At 42.7% G+C, this 21,131-nt stretch overlaps 1 protein-coding gene across 1 annotated transcript in view; it reads right to left on the reverse strand.

Moving 5' to 3' along the window:
- Positions 1–659: 659 nt before the first annotated feature.
- Positions 660–21,131, reverse strand: part of FBXL7 (F-box and leucine rich repeat protein 7) — a 151,473-nt gene continuing 131,001 nt past the window's right edge. The window contains exons 2-3 of the mRNA XM_075706304.1: positions 6,268–6,879; positions 660–1,396 (exon numbers count right to left, since the gene is read on the reverse strand). Of these exons, the coding sequence (XP_075562419.1) occupies positions 660–1,396; positions 6,268–6,865 (1,335 nt within the window). The 5' untranslated portion in view covers positions 6,866–6,879. The remainder of the gene's footprint in view (positions 1,397–6,267; positions 6,880–21,131) is intronic.

The following is a 21,131-nucleotide window of genomic DNA, read 5'->3' on the forward strand; positions in this document are numbered from 1 at the left end:
CAAGTAGTGATGATGCACGAGTGACCTGGAGGTGGGCTTTCCAAGAGAATCCACGCATGGGCACAATCTCCAGATTCACTCAGCAGAGTGCTCGGCAATGGCCAGCAGGTCTTATTCTGCTTCAGTCAAGTATGGTTTAAGAACATTACCCAGTATTTCCTGAGGGATTACAATGCATGACTACCAAAGAGAAACTACTTGGAGACGAGGGGATGCTTTATCAGCCATATTGGAAGAAGTTGGGGAACACAGACACATATTGCATAGTCAGCTTCATGAGCACAGCTGGAATTCAGATGTATTTGACACAGCTTAGTAGCATTTCCAAAGGAGGGATTATGTGCTATTTCCTTTGGAGGTAGCTACTGTAGCCTGGGACAAGGTCACGGCTGTTATGGAAATGGCACCCCACTGGGGATGCTGAGCACTCATTCCTTTTGCATTAAGGCAGCCTCTCCACAGAGACCCACCGCACCTTAAAAAGTGATCATACAAAAAGCAAACCAAATAGTCCTCTAGAAACCCCCCTCACCCACAACATACAAGAAAAGCTGACTCCCGTGAGCTATAGAAAAGACAGCATTACTGAATATGGGAGCGTGTGTTTATACATCAGTGTTTTTAATACTGCATTGTAACGACAAGTGTGGGGTGTCCTTTCAGAAGAAGGCAGGGTTGGTGTGCTCTATAATACAGCGCTTGCAATGTCGTTTAACAAATCGCAGAGCATCCACAGAGACATCGCAGTCCTGCACATTCAACATCTGCAGGTCAAAACAGTTGGCAGCTACAATCTGCAGGCCCTGCCCAGTGATGCTCTCACATGATTTCAGGCTCAGGCGCTTCAGGTTGAAGCAGTTGAGGGCTAGAAACTCCAGGCCGGTGTCTGAGACCAGAGGGCACTTGCCAATATCTAGTGATTTGAGTTTTGTGCAATTTTTGGCGAGGTACTCCACACCATGGTCCGTGATGCCCTCGCAGCCCCGCGCATTGAGGTAGCGCAGCTTGCTGCAGTATTTGGCTATGTAACGGATGCCCACGTCTGTGATCCGGCCGCAGTGAGCGATGCTAAGGTATCGGAGGCGTGACTCCAGCTTGGCAATCTCCCGCATGCCGAAGTCACTGACAAAGCGACAGTCGCTCACGCTCAGTTCCTTAATGGACGTGCAGTAAATCATCAGGTAGCGGAGACCCTCGTCGGTGATGCGGACGCAGCGGCGCAGGTACAGGTGGGTCAGTTGAGTGCAGTGAGCGGCAATGGTGTGCAGTCCTTCATCCTCCAGGACGAAGCAGTCTGTCATGTCCAAGTAGCGAATGGAGATTTGTTTCCCGTGTAAGGGAGACAGCTTGATGGAGGCTTCGCGAGTCAAACTGATGCATGTTACTTTGGAGCAGCCTAAGTGGAAAAACACAGCAAATTCAAGCAAACAGTAAACACAAATCACACAGCAAGACCAGAAAGGTTGGCACGCAATTGCATGCTGGATGTGATGAAGATATCTTCATGTTGCAAGAGCAGAATCATCCTGACTGACTAGTCTGGATTTCCTGTGATGTGTCCCTACACCAGAGGAAATAAACTCCACTGAGAGTCAGTGAGGTTGCTTTGGGATTTTGAGCACCAGCAAAGCAACAGACCAATCTTGTCCATATCCCAAATGTAAAATGACGGTCCTAGGTTTATCTAGGGATGGTCTATGATCTGTTAGTGCAATATAAATCCAGTGACAATTTGAGAAAATGGTACTACGTGACAACCAATGCAGCTTTTTGATCAGAGGCAGTCTCATTGCTGACTGGCCGAGTTTGTAAACCAACATCAGAGGCTCTTTCACCATCCAACCCCACTATAAAAAAAGACAAACCCCACCCACCCTCCAAAAGCATTTGGAGAACAGATGTGAATCCAGTCCCAAGCCTGCAATGTGGGAAGGATGCAAAACTATGGCAAGACTATGTGCTTGCAGAAGGGTGGAGATTTGGGTAACCTAAGGAGAATGGGGAGAGTCAGCAGGAGCCAACAGACTGGTAAGGGCATGGGAGGACATGGACAGATGCAGAAAAGGACTGTTTCAAGTGAGAAAGTCTGGCCATGAATGGAGGTAATTAGACTAGAGGAGAAACACCAGATCTTGCAAAGAAAGATAAAGAGCTAGATTAAAGGGAAAAACACGCTCACAGGCTTCCCCCATTTTTAACCTCCACTCTGTGCATGGTGGTGAATGAAAGCTTTTTTTGCAAAGTGCTGTTTCTGCTGTGCTGCAGACTGGCAGTCTCGGGCTCCTGAAGGGAAATTCTTATCTGTGTCAAGTTCAGCTGGGCACATTGCATTAGCATAGCTAGAAACAGCTGCAAGGAGGAAGGGAGGGTCTACCTGCTAGTGATCAAGGCCCAACTGTTTTAGCCGTAAGTGCCTACTCAGACAAATTCTGCAGCTTATGCCTAAAGAGGTGCCCTCAGGTAGGGATAAAAAGAGCTTTTCTGTATTGCTGAAACACTGCTCAATGGGGATGAAGTGACCCATGAAAAGCCAGAAAAGCTAGGATGACGATGTTAGAGCTCCATGTATCAGAAATGCTGCACAAATCCTGTAGTCTGGAAGTAAAGAGTATGACAATGTGTGGATATCATCTCAAAAACTTGAAACATACCACTTGGTACAACAGGTTCTCATTCAGAGGCTTAGTGGAAGGTATGAATGTGCTTCAGTTCTTAAAAACAAAAAGGAAAAAAAAAATTCCCTTGAGACAATCCAGTGGGCTCACACAAATGCCATAAGAAGAATGGGATATGGACTTGAAACAGTTTGCCATCTGCAATTAGATTTTTACACTCATCATTTGAATTTGCAGCTGGATTTTTAATTTAGGCTTCAAATTTATTTGAACAGATGCAAATTTTACCTTAGGCCTCACACAATGAAATGGGCAAATTGCCCACAGGTCATGCAGAAGCTCTGGGACCTTGAAGCAAAGCACTTTGTTCAACGAACAATGTCTTCTTAAAACTGAATGCTGCTATTTCCTCTTCAGACTGCGTTGCAGATCCGTCTGTGTTATGGTGCAGTCTTTGGCAAGACATTGCCTTCAAATAAGTACTACACACGTGCTCAATAATGAAAAGTGATTTTTCTAAAGGGAAGCAGTACAACACTAGTGGTGTAAAAATTTCACCTCTAATATGTTCTTTGGAGTAGGCGATACAAAATGCACCACTGGAGTCCCCCTCCTTGAGCCGGGTTTCCACAGAAGAAGCTGGCACCTAGGCAGAGTTCTGCTGGACCTGATGTAGCTGTCACTATTGTGTTTGCCCGAGGATGTTGCTGGATTAAGAAGTCAGTCTGGATATTTTACATGCTGACCAGAATTCAATTTTAAAATCTGGCTAAGTGAGAATGAAGGTCCAGGAGGCCGAGGAGAACATTCTGTCTGCTGAGGATCCAAGAAGGGGGAATGCTTTAATGACCGCAATTAGAAAGTGAATGGGTCAGAAGTCTCACAGCAGGGCTGGAGTCACATACATCAGTGTGTGATGACTGTTTTGACAAGCTCAGCATCGCCTTGTCTAGTTACTTTGGCTACACTCTAAAATATTTCATGGGAAGGATATTCAAAATGGTTTCACCAGAAAGAGTCCATGTTGATATAGAACTGCCTGATTTTTAGGGAAAATGACAGGTTCCTGGGTCTGCAACAATTTTTCTGTCCTAAATAATAAAAAATGTAAAAACAAAGCTCTTGTAACAGGATTTTCCATAAAGTAAGTATAACTGATTTTTAAAAGGGAGGAGAAACTTCCAAACAGATTTAAAAAAATGTTGGCTAGGACATTAGATAATAACTTGCAGTCAAGCTTAACCAACTTCTAGAGATATCTCAGACCTGCCCACAAAGTGGATGCTGAGAGTGACAGAACTTTCATTGTGGAAAACTCTTAAAGTTAATATGAACATTTGGTTTTGACATTAAAGATTTTGGTACCTTATTGCTGCCAAGTAACCATCCAAGGGGGAGAGGGATTCAACTAGATGTACAACTGTGAGCTGGGTTTTAATTAACTAGGTACTAGTATAGTGTTGCCCCCCAGCACATTTACCCAACTTCTCTTGCTCAGTATGAAACCAAACCAGTGAACTACTTCAGTCCTGAGAATGGCTTGAGCATGTAGGTGCAAGCTTTGTCCTCCTAACTACAGACAGAAGGCGGGGAAAATGGAATCCTGCTTCCAAAACATCCTCCAAAATTACCCACATCAGAGTGAAAAAAGTGGACTCAGAACAAGACCCTAGAGATCAATTATGCTCAATTCATATGCAGGCACATGCAGCAAAAGCCATGTCTGAACCCAAACACCCTGACTTCTGAGCATGTTCAAAACCAGGATTTTTCCTTCGCCTGCTCCAAAAAGAAAGGACAACTTAGAAAAATGTGAGATTAAAATTACTTTCCTGTCCCATTGATGAGATAAAATCCAAGGAAGACAGGTATTTTACTCATCCTCTACACACTTTGGACCAAACTGATGAGCTCTTAGGGACAGACACCATCTTCTAGGTCTGAAAGTAACAGGCTTGTGGAAACCACAAATGAAGACAGACCCCAAAAGAACCTATTTCAAGACCTGGTATCATCTTCTAATTTTCCCTGCTTTTGAAAAAGTCACCTTTGGTCTATAGCATATCTAGCAGTAGGAGCTGTGGACCAAAGCATTTTCAGCCACCTGCAAGCCCCCAAGGGCACTCAGGGTGTCAGCTAACAGACTGGTGTGCCAAGGCAGTTCACCCTCAGCTCAGCAATTCTACTTGTCTGGTCTCTCCAGGCGCTGGATGCTTGAGTCACTCAACTCTTCAGGCCACCCTAGAGGATGTAGTAAGAAAAGCAGAAATATGCCAGGGATACAGCCAGCCTTCAAAGTGATATGTAGCTCTAGGTCTAAATCACACAGGCACGGACATTTCCTCCTGGTTTTGGAGATGCTTCAATCTGAATGTGTGGTTAGCAATCCAGAACTAATGTCAGTATGCACTGACAATAAGTAATTCATACACAAGGTCATTGCGAATAGAGTCCATGGGACAGGACTCCCATGAAGTCCCGCAGAGGCTCCTTATCACCTGACATTTTCAGAGAGCAATCACAAAAAGTGAATAATTCTGATTTGTTGCTATTTGTTTTGATGCCTTCCCTGACATTCTGTCATCCTAGGAATAGTAGGTGAAAAAGTTGGATAAATCAGTTAAAAAAAAAAAAAAAAGGCAGAAAAAAAGAAAGCAAATCAGTGTACACCAGACAGGCAGCCTTGGAAAAAGCAGTTTATCTGGGTACCAGTGGCTCGATAACATTGCTTCCTATCCCCACTTCATCTTGCTTGTTGCCATTAGCACCTCTGCAATGGCAAATCTGGTCTGGCTGATTAACAACAACATTACACTGATAACAAGTGAGATCACAAAATAAGTATTGAACATCAAACTTACTTCAGTGCTCTGCTTGGCTACATCCTTTCCATTAAGTACCAACCTATTTGCAGAGAGGAAATTCTGTGTGTCTGACCTTGGGAAAAACCATCTTGTTTCCCCAGAGCAGGTCTGAGGAAAATTGTCTAAAACGTTTCTGTTGATCTAAACAGCTGCAGTAATACATTGTAACTGGGTGAAATGAAAAGCAGAAAGACACTTAGCAAATAGATACACTATTAAAAAATAAAAAAGAAAAAAAAGTCCAAGCTAGCTAAGTCCTATTAAAATAGCAATGGAAACACGGGAACCTTGAAGTTTAGCTAAGGATGGCAATTGATATTTATACCCAGACAAAAGCTTAGCACTGATTCTAAGCTCCTCCTCAAGTCACTTATCAGATTACAGATATATACATTACAAATAGATAATCTACATATAAATTATATATATGAAAAAGAAAACAAATTTTGCTGAAGTAACTAGCCTTCACCACATGATGTAGCACTGACTGCAACACGGGCCTTGTATGGGTGCTTTGTGCAAAAATCTATAAAAAGTACTCGTGCTATTTGAACGGGCCGTCTAGCTCATCTCCACTAGAGGAGGCCTGGCCACTCAAGAGGTGCTGCTGGCATTTGGGGCATTGAGATTCTAGCGGTGCCTGTCTCACCAGCACTGTGTTAGGAGACTGGCATTCCTACCTTGAAAGACAAAACAGAAAGGGAAAGTTTGCAGTTGTGGGGCCAGGGGTTTGACAAGTATGAGGCTTTTAGACTCAGAGGCATCCGTATTGAAATATTTCCTGTTACCTGACACATCCAGGTGTTCCAGGTTTGGGCACAGTGACACAACATCAAAGACCGCCTCATTGGAGATGTTGTAACAGCCAGACACCTCCAGCCTCCTCAGTTCTGGACAGCACTGGGCAATGGTGTAGAGTCCTCTGTCTGTGAGCCGCCTGCAGCCACTAACAATTACCGTCTCCAACATGAGACATACGTTGGGTGTATCCTGACAAAGCCTCCGGGTCAGCACTTTAAGAGCCCTGTCTACGTTGATTGTCTCGCCGGTCAGGCGAATAGTCCTCCAAAGTCGGGGGTCCCAGGCAAGGTTATACCAGCGGCGGCACACACGGGCACAGCGGCACAGCTGGTTGGTGGGCAGGAAGGAGAATATCTGGACCATGGAGTGGTCAGGCAGCCGGTCTATGTTGGCCTGTTCCTTCTGGTGCTTGGACGCCAGCCGGATGAGAGGATGAGTGAGACGGGTTGGAGGCGGTGAGTGGACCATGGCAACAGTTTCCCCAGTGACTGAGGATGAAGACGTCGACGACTCTCTGCCATTCTGGAAACCGGGGGAATTCGGTGGAAATATTAATGCTGGACTGGGTGTGCTGAGCGTGCGCATGCTCAGGTCGGAGTCTGGAAGACAAAACATGCAATTTCAGTAAGCAGTGGGCAGATGCAGAGCTCTCTGCACAGCACAGCACCCCGCTAGCCCATTTGTTAATGAAGCATGATGGGCTTTGGGGTTTGTTGGGGGTTAAGCAGTCGTTTTTACCAGTGAGAGTGAGGAAACACATATTTCAAAATCTATCTTAGACTACACTCTGAAAACACTGCTCACCTTAGTGTTGAGTACATGACAGAGATGGACCCCTAGCTGCACTGTCAAACCTGTGCTAGCAAAGCCAAGTTCACAGGCTCAATCCCTGCTTACTGCAGGGGGGTTGGGCTCGATGATCTCTCAAGGTCCCGTCCAACCCAAAGCATTCTATGATTCTATGAAAACAACTGAAAAGAGGGGCTGCAGGTCTGAGCCCTGTAATGAAGAGGAGATGGTAGTGGAAGTCCAGGGATTTTAATTCTTTATACTCTCAACTAAACACTGCAAGACATGAGTACATTTGAGCTGCAGGCTTTTTGGACAGAGAGTAAGTGTCCACAACCTTGGCACTACTCAGGCAGCTGTGAGCTGTTAGGGGAGGAATACTGTGGTCCTTTGCCTCTCAGCTCCTTCAGTCATTCAGCGAGAGTCCAAAGAAGAGCTCACAAGGCAAATGCTACTTCCTTCACCAAACCTTGGCAGGTGGGAAAAGCACAACCCCATACACTTATTTTCATTGTCTCATTAAAGAAGTTCATTTTTCATTTGTGCAAACTGGGACTCTGTCACGGTTTAACCCCAGCCAGCAACTAAGCACCATGCAACAACTTGCTCACTTCCCCTGCCCTGGTGGGATGGGGGAGAGAATTGGAAGAGTAAGAGTAAGAAAACTCCTGGGTTGAGATAAGAACAGTTTAATAATTGAAATAAAGTAAAATAGTAGTAGTAGTAGTAGTAGTAATAATAATAATAGTAGTACTAATATATAATATACAAAGCAAGTGATGCACAATGCAATTGCTTACCACCCGCCGACCGATACCCAGACAGTTCCCAAGCAGCGATCGCTGCCCTGAGGCCAGCTCCCCCCAGTTTCTATACTGAGCATGATGTCATATGGTATGGAATAGCCCTTGGGTCAGTTTGGATCAACTATTCTGGCTGTGCCCCCTCCCAGTTTCTTGTGCACCTGGCAGAGCATGAGAAGCTGAAAAGTCCTTGACTAGCATAAGCGGTACTTAGCAACAACTAAAACATCAGTGTGTTATCAACATTATTCTCATCCTAAATCCAAAACACAGCACTATGCCAGCTACTAGGAAGAAAATTAACTCTATCCCAGCTGAAACCAGCACAGACCCAGCATTTCAACCAAGAGCCCAGTGACTAGTTCTTGAAGGGGAGTTGGCTGTGCCTCTTCATGTGCACGCAGAAAGCACTTCTTTCCAATGGACTAAAATGAACTTCAGTTGGGCTTGAAAAAACAAGTCCAGAAAAGTAAGTGGTAAAGAAACAGCATGCCCGGAAACTTGTTACAGAGCTGTTGCACAAGATCTATGTGCTCTTTTTGCTAGGGCTAATTGTCACACTGGAAGCAGTCAACCCAAAAAACCCCACACAAAACAATTTGCTACTTCTTTACCTTCTTTATTTCACTTCACTGGCAAAAAGCAGGCACAAAAATAAAGGGCCTCTGCTACTAAGAAAGGTTGCCTTTGCTGTAAGATTATTTCAACTGTTTTCCCTCTGTGCTGACATTGCTGGCTATGAGTCATTTCCAGTCCCGCTCCCAGCTCTCCAAGCAAAGCACATAAAAGACTAGAAGACAACTAGGATATAATTTTGAGTCAAGCAAATGCCATGGGCAACACATTTAGAGACCCCGAGATATTTCAGCAGTACGCTACACAAGATGCAACCAGTGTATGAGAGATCAATGCTGCTGCTGAGCACATTCCTTCCATAGCTGACCTCTCAGTACTGACATCAACAGAAATTCTTTATGAAGGAAAGCACCATCCAGAGGTGAACACAGGAACCACAATTTACTGCCCAGTAGAGTAACAAATATCACGAATGGAGTAAGAACAGTGGTTTTAGAGCACCAAGCTTTCCTCCAAATCACATCTTCTCCTATCACTTCAGTGTTCAGACATTTCAGGGAAGCGTGCAAAGCCATCTCCTTAAGTAACATCGACTCTACAGCTCTGTGACTGTGACAGCATAGATACGGGCTAAGCAGGGTAGAGCCAGAAATGCATTAAACAAACCTGCCCAAATCTGGATTTAGGCAGAGTTTTTAATTTAAGTACATTTTAGATGAATTTGATCAGTGTATTCCACATGAATTTCCCCATCAAGCTTTTACTTAGCCCAGCACAGGGATGCTCTGATCTCACTAGCTACAACAGCAGCATCCACAGGCTTGCATTTTCACAGCACGTCTGCAATGGAGAGAGGCACAACTATTTAGCTGAAGAATCCAAGACACAAAGTCCAGCAGCTTGCCCAAGATCACCTAGCTCAGTTGCAGAGAGATCAAAATCATCATCTCACACTGTGAAGGAAAAACCTGTGCTACCCAGCTCCTTCTCTCTTCTTCTTCTGTATCTTGTTTTACTTAACACAGAAACTCAGTATTTCAGCAAGTGACAGGAAAAACATTTCCTTCAAGGCTTCTGAGTCTATGCTATGGCTACATGGATCTAACCCAGGGATTTGTGTATTTTTGAGCAAGAACCGTGTCTTAATGCAGAGTGGGTTTTGCAGACACTCTGTTCCCCTTTGAGACCTCCTAATACCCCCCTGGCAGCTATTGCAAATAATTGCATTGAGGAGTGTTATTTGGAAAGCGTCTGGTATACTCTGGTATTTTAAAAATGAGATTTACAGCTGGAGAGAAAAAACCAAAACACCAGCAGCAGCCAGTCTCCTGCAGACAAGCATTGACTCCACAGACCACTTAGGCAACAGTCCCCTAGATTAATTTTTGCAGGACTTACCATATGTTTGACCTCCCTCACACTACCACCAAAACCAATGACAATGCCTGAAGTTAAACATGTGCAGAAGATGTGGCAGTCTTGGAGCCTTTACTTTCTGCTCTTTTCTTGAGATTTTAAAACAAGGATGTTTCTAATATAAAAGAATACACATTTCTTCAAGTGCTGGATGTATCTTCCACTACTACATATACGTGGTATTCTGAACTCCTCTCCTTTCATTTTACTTTTCAATTTGCTTTGGGCTTTTTGTTTGTTTGGTTGTTGGTTGGTTTTTTTTTACACAAACCAGCACAAAAAGGGAAAACAAAATGATGTAAATAAACCCCACAGAACAAATACTTGTTTCTACACTGCAAAATAAATGGAACTAAAATCAAAAGCAAAAAATTTCATTTTTTAGCATCTGCTATAAACAATTTTTAGTACTGTGGGAACGATTACCTCCTGTACCACGGTCTCCCAGCATATTTTGAAAACATACATTTTTAGTCAGTTATTGTTGAAAACACCTAAAAATCTCTGCAGGGTTACATTCTTCCTTACTCTCCATTCCTACTTAAGTATAAAAAAGCATTTAATACTCCATGATTCTCCCCCCCTCCCCTGGTGATCAAAGCACCAAGCTAATACCGCTAATCTCCACCCCTTTTGGATCAAAAGTGGCATTCCTTTATCACTCCTGGGCACACTGTGAATAATCAATACCTTAGACATTCTGGGTGTGTAATGAATTACCAAAATGTGTTTTTTAACTTAGACCTTGAGCTAAAAAAAGTTTGACCTTCTGTTTTATGGGTATGCTCGTGCTCTCTTAATTCTCTCATTAGTATAGCGGTTCCAGATGTGCATCCTGTATTTCCTTTACCTTCAATCCTGAAGGTGCATCATGTGGAACTTGCTCCCTCCACCTTCGGGGCACGGACTTCCAGACAGACACATACACACACATATGTATGCACCCTGTCTCCCCACCCTAAAGTATTTTGGAAAAAGCCTGTAGTGTTGTCATTATGTTTAAACAAGAGAGTCGAGAGAGCATTACTGCTCTGCTGAGCCTGTAATGCAATATGCTGTCAGACAGGAATTTTGCTGGTAGCTCAGCTGAACTCTGTAAAGAGGTATTCCCGCTTACTGTTCGTGGTACACCCCTAAGGGGGAAAGAAAAAAATAGCAGGTGAGTCCAGGAGCTTTTTGCCAGTAAAAACTTGGAAAGCTTTTTGCTAGCGTTTAAAGCTTCAGCAAAACACTTGGTCTACTGTACATTTTCCAGACTTTTCAAATATTGTTGGGAGGGGCTTCCTATAGCACTATCTGAACCTCTAAGGGTTTCCTCCAAATTTTGTTCTTCCCCATTTACTGAGTGCTAGCTAACAGGCTGAGTCAGTCTGAGACAGGGCAACTTAATGACAGTGTGACATCCACGAACGCAACCCTGCAAGTGCAAGTGAAGTTACTGACTGCAGTTCTCAATACACATCTTTCCACACACACATGCCCTATACAAGCATTTCTTTTCCTGAAAAAAATCAATTGTTTACAAGCCTGAAATGCAGTTTTACATTTTGGTGAACTTAGAAAGTAAAGAAACAAATTACAAAGCAGCCCTGTGCTTCCCTCCCTACAACTTCTTTTGCCCCTCTCCTTCCCCAATTACCAGTCTTCTGTGCAAGATGCTTTTTATTAAAGCTTTGCTCGGGCTCTGAAAATTGTTTGTTGATGTAAGAGAAAATTTCTTAACAATCTTTAAAGAAATCTCAAAAGATGCGTGCCAGAAAAAGAACTATAAAAGCTGACACAGAGGGAGAAAATGCACTGGAGGGAGTTTTCTTATTCCATTAGGAATCTGGTTTATTTCAAAGGATTTTTTTCACCCCAGTTTGTTTCCCAATTAATACATACATCTGGGGAAAAAGAGCTTTTAAATATATATGATTTAAACCAAGATCTAGTCTCTGTTACTTCTACCATTGACAACAATATGCAGTCTCCGATTTCAGAACCAGAGTGAGAAAACAATGTTGTATTTTCATTAGTCCAGCAATGCACACTAACACGGGACACTTGGTGTCTGGACCCCAGCATGGACTTTTTAAGATTGAACCATTTTCCATGCTTAAAGCGTGACTCCATTCAACTGCACCTTCCACTACGGTGTTGCGGGTGTGCCTTTTTTAAAGTGACTCTTATACCAAGCTCCTCAAGTTAACAAAATTAAAATGAAAATTTTGGTAAATATCAATCAAACTTCAGATTTTTATCTGACAACTAAAAAGGACCCTTCACGTTGATCTGCTGTTACCATTGAGGTTTTTAGCAAAACTAAGGCAAGAATTAAACCGAACTATGTTCAGGCTCTGAAAAGTCAGTAGAGCTGAGAAAAACAAAAAGCAACTGGCATTTTTGTCAAAATGTTAGATGCAAAATAATGTATGCAAGAAGCATTTACACATAGTACAGAAACATCATTCACTTAGCATCTCTTCAATAACAGTGCTGCAGAGATATTACATATTTTACTAAGCGCAATGTGAACATAGACTTCACATTTTCACCATGATACCATCAACTTTGTGCATTCCAAGGATGTACTCCTTTTACAGAGACTGGGGCAAGTGGGAGCTTAATGGTTGTAGCAGCTACAGTCTACAGTGCAAAGGGGAACAGAAGCAGCTGACAGGCTTCTACAGGGGGAACACTGCAGGCCGATTCAAGGAGAGACTTGTGAATTTGACAGACAGATGTGAAATATGGCTGTGTGCCCTTACAGGAGATTAGGAAAAGGAGTTAGCTAGGACAGCAGACCACAACAGGGCCATTTGCTTTCTAAGGTCCTGGGCACAGATGAAGTCCCAGAAGAAGTGATACGTGCAAAAGAGCGTCTTCCCCATCACAAACATCCGCAGGCGTTGCTCTCAGGCTAAGTTACCCTACTGGCCTCTGCTCCTCCCAGCTTCAGGAGGCTGGGAGGAATTGGAGAGCCCATGATAGCGAAGAGGCAGCTGGAACAAAACTCACCATGCAAACTTGCGTGGGGCTGCAGTGGTCAAGTATGCCAGAGGGAAAGGGTTCTTCGGTAGAGATACCTACATGATTTTGCAACCTTTTACAATCAAGAATGTACAAAATGAGAAACGGAGTTGGATGAGCTCTCTTGTCTCCCTCCAAGTACACCAAGTACACTTAAACCATCTCCGATGTGCATGTCTGCCCTGTTCTTAATTTCCAGGGACAGCTATTACTCAGCTCACTGAGGTGCCTGTTCCAGTGTTGTCACCATATCAAGTTTCTAAGTTTTTCCTCTTACCCAACTCGTACAAGAAGCTGTTTCTTGCCCCTCTCCTAGTGATTGTGAAGAATGAGAGGTCTCCACTCTTTCTGCAAGGATTTCTCACATGCATTTGCTCAAACTTCAGCCCTTTCTTCCGAGTCACATTACTAATATTCACAATTTCTCCTAGTTTCTCCTTCAGATTTTCTCCAATCTGCATGTATTTCTCTTAAAGCACAATGCTCCAGACTGAGCACCACGCACTACCGCACCTCACCAACAGCGGCTCAAGTGGAGTCCTTGCCACCTATATTTCATGGAAACCACATTGTCAGCCTTTCAGATTGCAACACTCTCAGGAGGATGATGCATTCAGTATCGCCCAGATTCCCATGTGCCATACAGCTGCCTGGCCATTTATTTTCTTCATCCATCTTTATATAATCTAGTCTTTTTCTCCACACCTCTCTCCTTAGAGAGTAGTATGTTTTCCCTATCCTTAACCTCCTGTTTTTTCAAGAGCATTTTGCATATTGAGCAACCTTCTCAAATTGTGTGCATTTTCAGTTTTCCAAATATATGCAGGTCCAGTGTCATAAATTTTATCCCATTCCTCTGTATATTGGTAGTTTTGTGTCTCAGTTCAATTCAAACAGATGGCTTCTGCAAAGGGATGGAAAAATTCAGCAACCTGGTAACAAATACTGTAGGGTACAGCAGGGCAGATCCCTAAAGGGTCCTTCTTGAAACATCATCACAGTTGACAAATACTCAGTGATAACTATGCAATATACTATACCCTTCAGTGGCCACCTTATGATGATTTCATTTAGTCCGTGTTTCACTAGCTTGTTTCCAGCACAGACATGCAAAAGTCTAAATAAACCTGAGACAGGTTACAGCTACTGTTTCCCTCTCACCAGGCAATTTATTCTTACCAACACAGAAAATTAAATTGAAAACTTAAGAAGAGTAAGTTCAAGGGAACAAAACCACTTTGGCAAGGATGAAAACTTATTTCTTATCCTGTGGGATCCTGTAGGTCACACAACTGTCTTTTTGAGAGCAAAGACCTGTGACAAAGCTCAATTTTTCAGCGTAAGTATGAGTAGCCTTGGAGCTCACGAAGTAATCGCATCCACATGCTCCTGGAAGGAACAGTTCCACAGAACTTAAAATAACCTTTTATAGTTTTTAAAAACCTCCCATAGAATGTAATAAGAAACTGTACCTATTGTACAAGACTAGAGACTTTGTTACAAGACCATGTGGAAGAGGGATATGTTAACTTAAATTTGAAGCCATTTCATAGTAGTTTCTGTGTGACATTTTGCACCTTGGATTATAGTGGTGTAACTATCCTGTGATGTTGAGCTCCAGTTTTCTTTAGTCTATAAACTCCTCCACATATATTTGGAGACCTGATCTTGTATTCCTGGCATAGTCACACTAGATGCTTAAAGTCAAACAGCACTGCAAGTGAAGTAATCATTATAGTTTTAAGCAAATAATTCTTCATTACAATGTATTTGTCAAAAGCTGGAACTAATTTCCCCCCTACTGACTTTGTCCCCTGCCACTTGGCAAGAATTAATTTTATCCTCATATTTTTGAGCAGAGCTAAAAATATGAAGACTGAGGGTAAAAAAAGAGAAAAGTAATCAACCTATTAATTTAAGAAGTCAGAGCATCTTAATTTTGCCTTCAGTACCACTGATGATACTAGCACACCAGTTCTGAGAAAAGGGTTTGTCAGTGCATCATTGCTGGGAAATTACACAGAGATAGATGGGATAGTGCATTTTTTCCACATTCAGTAAATATCTAACCCCAAAATGAATTCCATACATGCTTAAGTACAAGTTCTTCTTAAACCCCTTCAGGTCAGAGATGCTCTCCCAACTCTTTGTGGTATGCCAGGGAGCTCCTCCAGCTAAGTTAGTTTATGTCTATATTAGCAGCCCAGAAAGAGGAGATCTGTAGAGCAAAACTGTTACTGCTGAGAACCCAACATCCGCAGGCCTGGGAAGTTGGTGTCAGCTTTTGGACAATGTCTGATTTCATTCCCAAACCTAAATACTCACTAGGAGTTGCCTCTGGTGGTTTAGGTGTCCGCCAGAACACATTTTTTGCTTTAGTTTCACCTGAAAGTAATTGGGTTCATACAGCTTGTGGTGGTAACTAAAGCATGGTAAGCAGGGACTAAGGGGACAGCCATTTCAAAACTGAGCTTCAGACCTGAACAAAAATGCTAGCGTAGACGAACCCACTGGCCAGTAAAGAACCCCTCATCCACCTCCTCCAAACCCTGAGTTACCACCTCCCAACATAACCCGTACCATGTAGAGGAGAGGCATCGTGTGCCCTGCTGGGTTCTCAAGACTGGATTATCAATGGACTGGACACGTTGCATTTTGTTGTCCCCCATTTTCAGGATTACCACACCTATGGGGATCCAGTCCCTTGCTGTTCAATGCATTGCTTTGAAATGTGCAAACCAATTGTTAAAATGAAAATAAGCATTTACAAGATGCTTATATATAAGCATCTTCTATATACTTCTATATAAAGGTTTAAGATAAGTAAGACAACAAAAAGATAGCAAGTTTGCTTAATTTCAAAGTCATGCTAAAAAGCCTGCCATCCTCTCTCCACCTGACGAGCTAGAAAGTCTTAATTAATCCAGGAACTCCATCCTGCTGAATATTAAAAACCTTCCCAATTCATCCAGAGAACGACTTGGTTCAGTGAAACAGGCTTACAACTATGTTCTGGCTTTTCTTTGAGTTACTCTGACATACTCCAAGGTCAAAATTTTGTCAGGTTAAACACTTTTCTGCCTGACTAGGTAACATTTACATTTCTGTGTTCCACTTTTTTAGGTATTGATCTTCATTTTTCATTTAAAACCCACTTTACATAAATACAGGTAAGATGAGTGCACATTGCTTAATACTGGCTCTCAAGCTATACATGTGTGGTCAGAACCAGTCACTTAGAGTGACACTGAGCTGGGGCAAACAGATCCTCCTCTGTCTTCAAATAATATGCTGACATGAAGTTTGTGTTAATGCAAATATAACTTTGCAATTTATATAGAAAACTGGAGCAAATGCCTAATCACTCCCAACTTCAAAATGCAGAAATCCAGTCAGCTGCTCCAGTCAGGTATAGCTGTTCCACTATTTCACCTCTCAAAAATGGAAGAATTTGGAATAAAAGATGTATCAGTTTACATTATTATAGAACTTCAGGATAAGTTGCTGGACATAAATTTATGGGAGGGAAACATTTTCAAAATCCCCAGTTGTTCACATGGATCAAACCCAAGAGGACCTGCAGAACCCTGAAATGTAGTTCTGGTAGATGCGCATTGCTCTAAATGGAAAATAATATACAAAGCAGAGGAATGCTTGCCTCTGGGGAAAGCTGAGAATATAATCATTTTGTTGTGTAATGAAGATGACTTGCATCCAGTTGGTAGCAAGCTCTATAGCACACAAATAATTCCCCCAAGAATGACTGTTTCCAGCATATTCACCAAAAGTGAATTATTCGTGTAAAAAAACATTGTTTTTCATAGTCAAATACTGGCATTTTAAAAGCACACAACTCTCAGAAATTACCGACTTTCAAATTAACAGGGAATCCAGGATTTGACCTCCAAAATTGGAAAAAAAAAATGGTAAGCAATAGGCTGAACAGAAGAGGGAACAGCAGCAAGAGATTTAAAGCCAAGAAGTCATGCTCCTCTCTTAACACTGAAGTTTAGATGCTAAAGATTCATTAAATCAATGTAATTTAGAGCAGTCCAAATATCCTTCCTAAAATAAATTCAGGCTTTTTAAACATGGGTTTTGCTGATAATCTGGGAAGAGATAACCCTCCAAATTATGGGACAGAGTTGTACACAGCACAAGAAGAGGCCTCGATTAAAAAAACCAACCAACCAAACAAACAAACCCCACCCAAAACCAAATGATAAAGTAAAGCCAATCCGAACTCAGCTTGGTTCAGCTCAGCTCCTTCTGGATTGTCCTGTGAAATACCTGCAAGTGCCCACCTGGTGTCCCAGTTGAGGAGTTGTACACCAAAGCAGATGATGTATCCGTCTACCAGCTAAGTTATCAGTAAGGGAATGATACTAAAACAACAACAAAAAATGCTGCCAACAGAAAAGAGGACACAATCCTCTTCTGTAGAAACTGCTCAATTAGTTACCAGGTCATTGGTCACTCCAGGGTGAGCGAGGTGAGCTCTTTTCAATCCTGTAGGAGAATTACCCCAAGGCTGTAAGAATTTTCGAGGCTTTACAAATCAGCAGAAGAGTTTATTCCCAGAGTAATGCTTTTGCAGACTGGGAGGGACTCCATCAAAAGCCCTGCCTGGGTCTGTCGGATGGCCACGGATTACACAAAATCAGCAGAATTGTGCAAAGCATAACTGAAGGCCAACCTGCAACACCTGCTCCTGATCAGCTCAGATCCATTTACACTTCAGTTTCCAAAGTTTATTTTCTTTCCCAGGAATGAGATTCCTTCAAAAGCACCTGCTGGAATCCTGGCAAACATCCTCTTGTTTTGCAGGCAAATACCTCACTTCTAGGATTGCATCTCTTCTCCTTTTTGATACGTGGCCAAACTGAGAAAGCAAAGCTGGTCTCCAGGGCTGGAGAATGGTAGAAAGGAATGGTAGAAAATGTCACTTAATCCACAGTTTTACGTTTCTTACAAATCCACAATGCTACCACTACACTTACAGTCAAAGGAATAAATTCAGCAAAGAGCTGGCCAAAGCCAGTTCCCCAACAAATCGCCTTTGGGACCTGGGTGAATGGAACACTCTGGAGGGAATGAAAGAAACGAAGCATAGGTCTCCAAAGCAGAAAGCCAGGACACCAGCACAGTCTAAGGTATCTAACACCTCTAGCAAAGACACATAAAGTGAGGATCTTTCATAATAAACACATCACGTTATAAAAGCCCTAGAGTGACAGTCAGCAGTCCCCTCTTCTGTTACAAACACACACAATATTCATACAACGATGCACTGAGCAAGCACATAATGCTTATTCAGAACCACAAGGATTGAAATTTTTTTAATGGGAAATTCAGAAGTTAAGCTGGGAAAGAGACATAGCCACTGGCAGCTTTCTTCTACTAGAAAATGTAACTGGCTGAAGCTCAAGTGCACTAAGTTACGTGGATTCCTGACCATCATTGTGAAGCAGTCCCAGACCATGTCAAAACAGACGGTACTTACAACTGCAAAAGCAGTGCATTAGCCATCGTCAAAACCCCAGCCCTGCCATCTGAGGTCCCACTTGCTGTCTGTAACTTGTGATGTATAAATTGCAGATTGCTATTTATATGCAATAGCATATGGTAGTCTGACATTTGAGGAGTATACATGCAAGTAAATCAAGAATTCAGCACTCTGTATTTGTGGCAACTTCAGTAATTTCCCAGTCTACTGAAAGCCATGATAAATAATTGCCTCATTGTGCATAAAATATTAACTGACTGTAATTATTCCTTTTCAATTCATTGTGATTTCATTTTACTGAAATGAGATAAACAAAATTATTCACTAATTGTTTTTATGTCATTTTGATTTCATTAAATCAAAATGAATACGCAGAAAAAGAAAATGTGATGTTTATGTCTACACAATCACTGAAAGAGTTACTATTCAAAGCAAGAATTCTGGTGTTACCTAAATCCTTCAGCCTCTTATTTTTCATATTAACCTAACCTAATTATATTAAACACCATCACTGATTTCTAGCTCTCTATGCAATTTCACATTTACCCTCAGATTTAGTATCACCACCTTATGGTGATATCTTAGGGAATAAAATTAAAGACAGGACATCATCAGCAGCAGCATTTGGAATCAAGAAATATTTGGCATCTTGGCAAAAGAGAAAGGCCCTTTTCTTTACAAAGCCCAAGAAAAAAGTGGACCTAGCAGGGCAATCTCATCAATATATACAAATACCTGAGGGAGGGTGTACAGGAGACGGAGCCAGGCTCTTTTCAGTGGTGCCCAGTGACAGGCCAGAGGCAATGGGCACAAACTGAAACACAGGAGGTTCACTCTGAACATCGTCAGCAAACACTTCTTACTGTGAGGGTGACTGAGCACTGGCACAGGTGTCCCGTAGAGGCTGTGGAGTCTCTGTCCTTGGAGATATTCAAAAGCTGTCTGGACATGGTCCTGGTCAACTCGCTCTAGGTGGCCCTGCTTGAGTAGGATGTTTGGACCAGACGACCTCCAGAGGTCCCTGCCAGCCTCAACCATTCTGTGATTCTATGAAGTAACTCTAATACACCTCCTACAAAGCGCACATGAAGTTTAAGTCCCACTTTAAAACAGGTACTGTGTGAACCTTTGCACTATGGTTCCAGGCATCTTCAAATCTCATCTCCCATCATGGGAGTCTTGCAGAATTAGTTTTTTCATTACATCAACTCAAGCTCCATCTCAACTGGTGCCTGATCCTCCTGTTCAAACACACCTTTTGTGACTCAGACCCTTTTGTGAATGATCACCCTCATTGTTAAATGTTAAAGCTCAGGCAGGCAACTATTGTCAGCTGGTAAAGGGATACTTGTTCTGCGGTGTTTGCCCCCGGTTCAGAGAATTCCGTGAAGCTCAGCACTAGTTCTTGGTACCTGTAGAAAGGATGGGCACTTTTTGCCAGAATTCACTGAAAAACTAGTCTACCTCAAAACTTCCAGTAGTATCCTCATCACATGTGACAGATAATACCAGGTTTACCTGAACATAAAGTTAGTCATCTATCAGTACAAAAAGCCTCTTAAACTATTACATAGGTATTGTCTCCCATAACTTCCTTATCAACAAACTAGTGAAGCACAGACTAGATAGGTGGACAGTGAGGTGGACCGAAAGCTGACAACTGCTGGGCTCAAAGGGTTGTCATCAATGAGACAAAGACCAGCTGGAAGCCAGTCACCGCTGGTGTGCTGGGGCTAACACCATTTAACCTCTTCATTAACGACCTGGATAACGGGACACAGTGCACCCTGAGCAAGTTTGCAGATGACACAGAATTGGGAGGAGTGGCTGATATGCCAGAGGGTCATGCTGCCGTCCAGAGGGACCTTGACAGGCTGGAAAAAAATTGGCTGATAGGAACATCACAGAGTTCAACAAAGCAAAACGAAAAGTCCTGTACCTGGAGAGGAATAACCCTAGGTACCAGCACAGCCTGGGGGCTGATGAGCTGGAAAGCAGAAAAGGTCCTCGTGGACTCCAGGTTGAATGTGAGCCAGCAATGTGTCCTCACTGTAAAGAGAGCCAAGAGCATCCCAGGCTTCATTAGGGGGAATGTTGTCAGCAGGTCAAAGGAGATGATGTTTCCCCTCTGCTCAGGACTGGTAAGGCCACACCTGGAGTGCTGTGTCCAGTTCTGGACTCCCCAGTATGACAGGGACATGGACGTACTGGAGAGAAAAGCCAGAGAGATGATCAAGGTGTTGGAGACATATGACATAAGGGAAGAGGCTGAGAGAACTGGGATTGGTTATCCTGGAGAAGAGAAGACTCAGGGGATCTCATCAGTGTACATAAATATCTGAAGGGTGGGTGTAAAGAAGATGGAGCCAGGTTCTTCTCAGTGCTATCCAGTGAATGGACAAGAGACGGTAGGTTCAAATTGAAATACAGGGAATTCCTATTTAGACAAAGCTTTTCATGGTGAGAGTGGTCAAGTATGGGATCAGGTTGTCCAGAGAGGTGCGGAGTCTCCATCCTTGAAGACAGTGTCGCGGGCCATGTGCTGTATTCAGCCCTGCTTTGAGCCGGAGGTTGGACAATCTTCAGAGGTCCTTTCTAAACTCAACTATCCTGTGATTACCAATTCAGCCGAACTCATCAAGCCTCTTCTCTTTAAGGCCTGTCATAGAAGAACAAACTATGCCTAATTAAAGAAAATCAAACCCTCGTGAAAATGTCCTAATAAATGTGTTAATTCACAAACTCTGAC

This window comes from Pelecanus crispus, chromosome 2 (assembly GCF_030463565.1).
Source record: "Pelecanus crispus isolate bPelCri1 chromosome 2, bPelCri1.pri, whole genome shotgun sequence".
Lineage (NCBI taxonomy): Eukaryota > Metazoa > Chordata > Aves > Pelecaniformes > Pelecanidae > Pelecanus > Pelecanus crispus.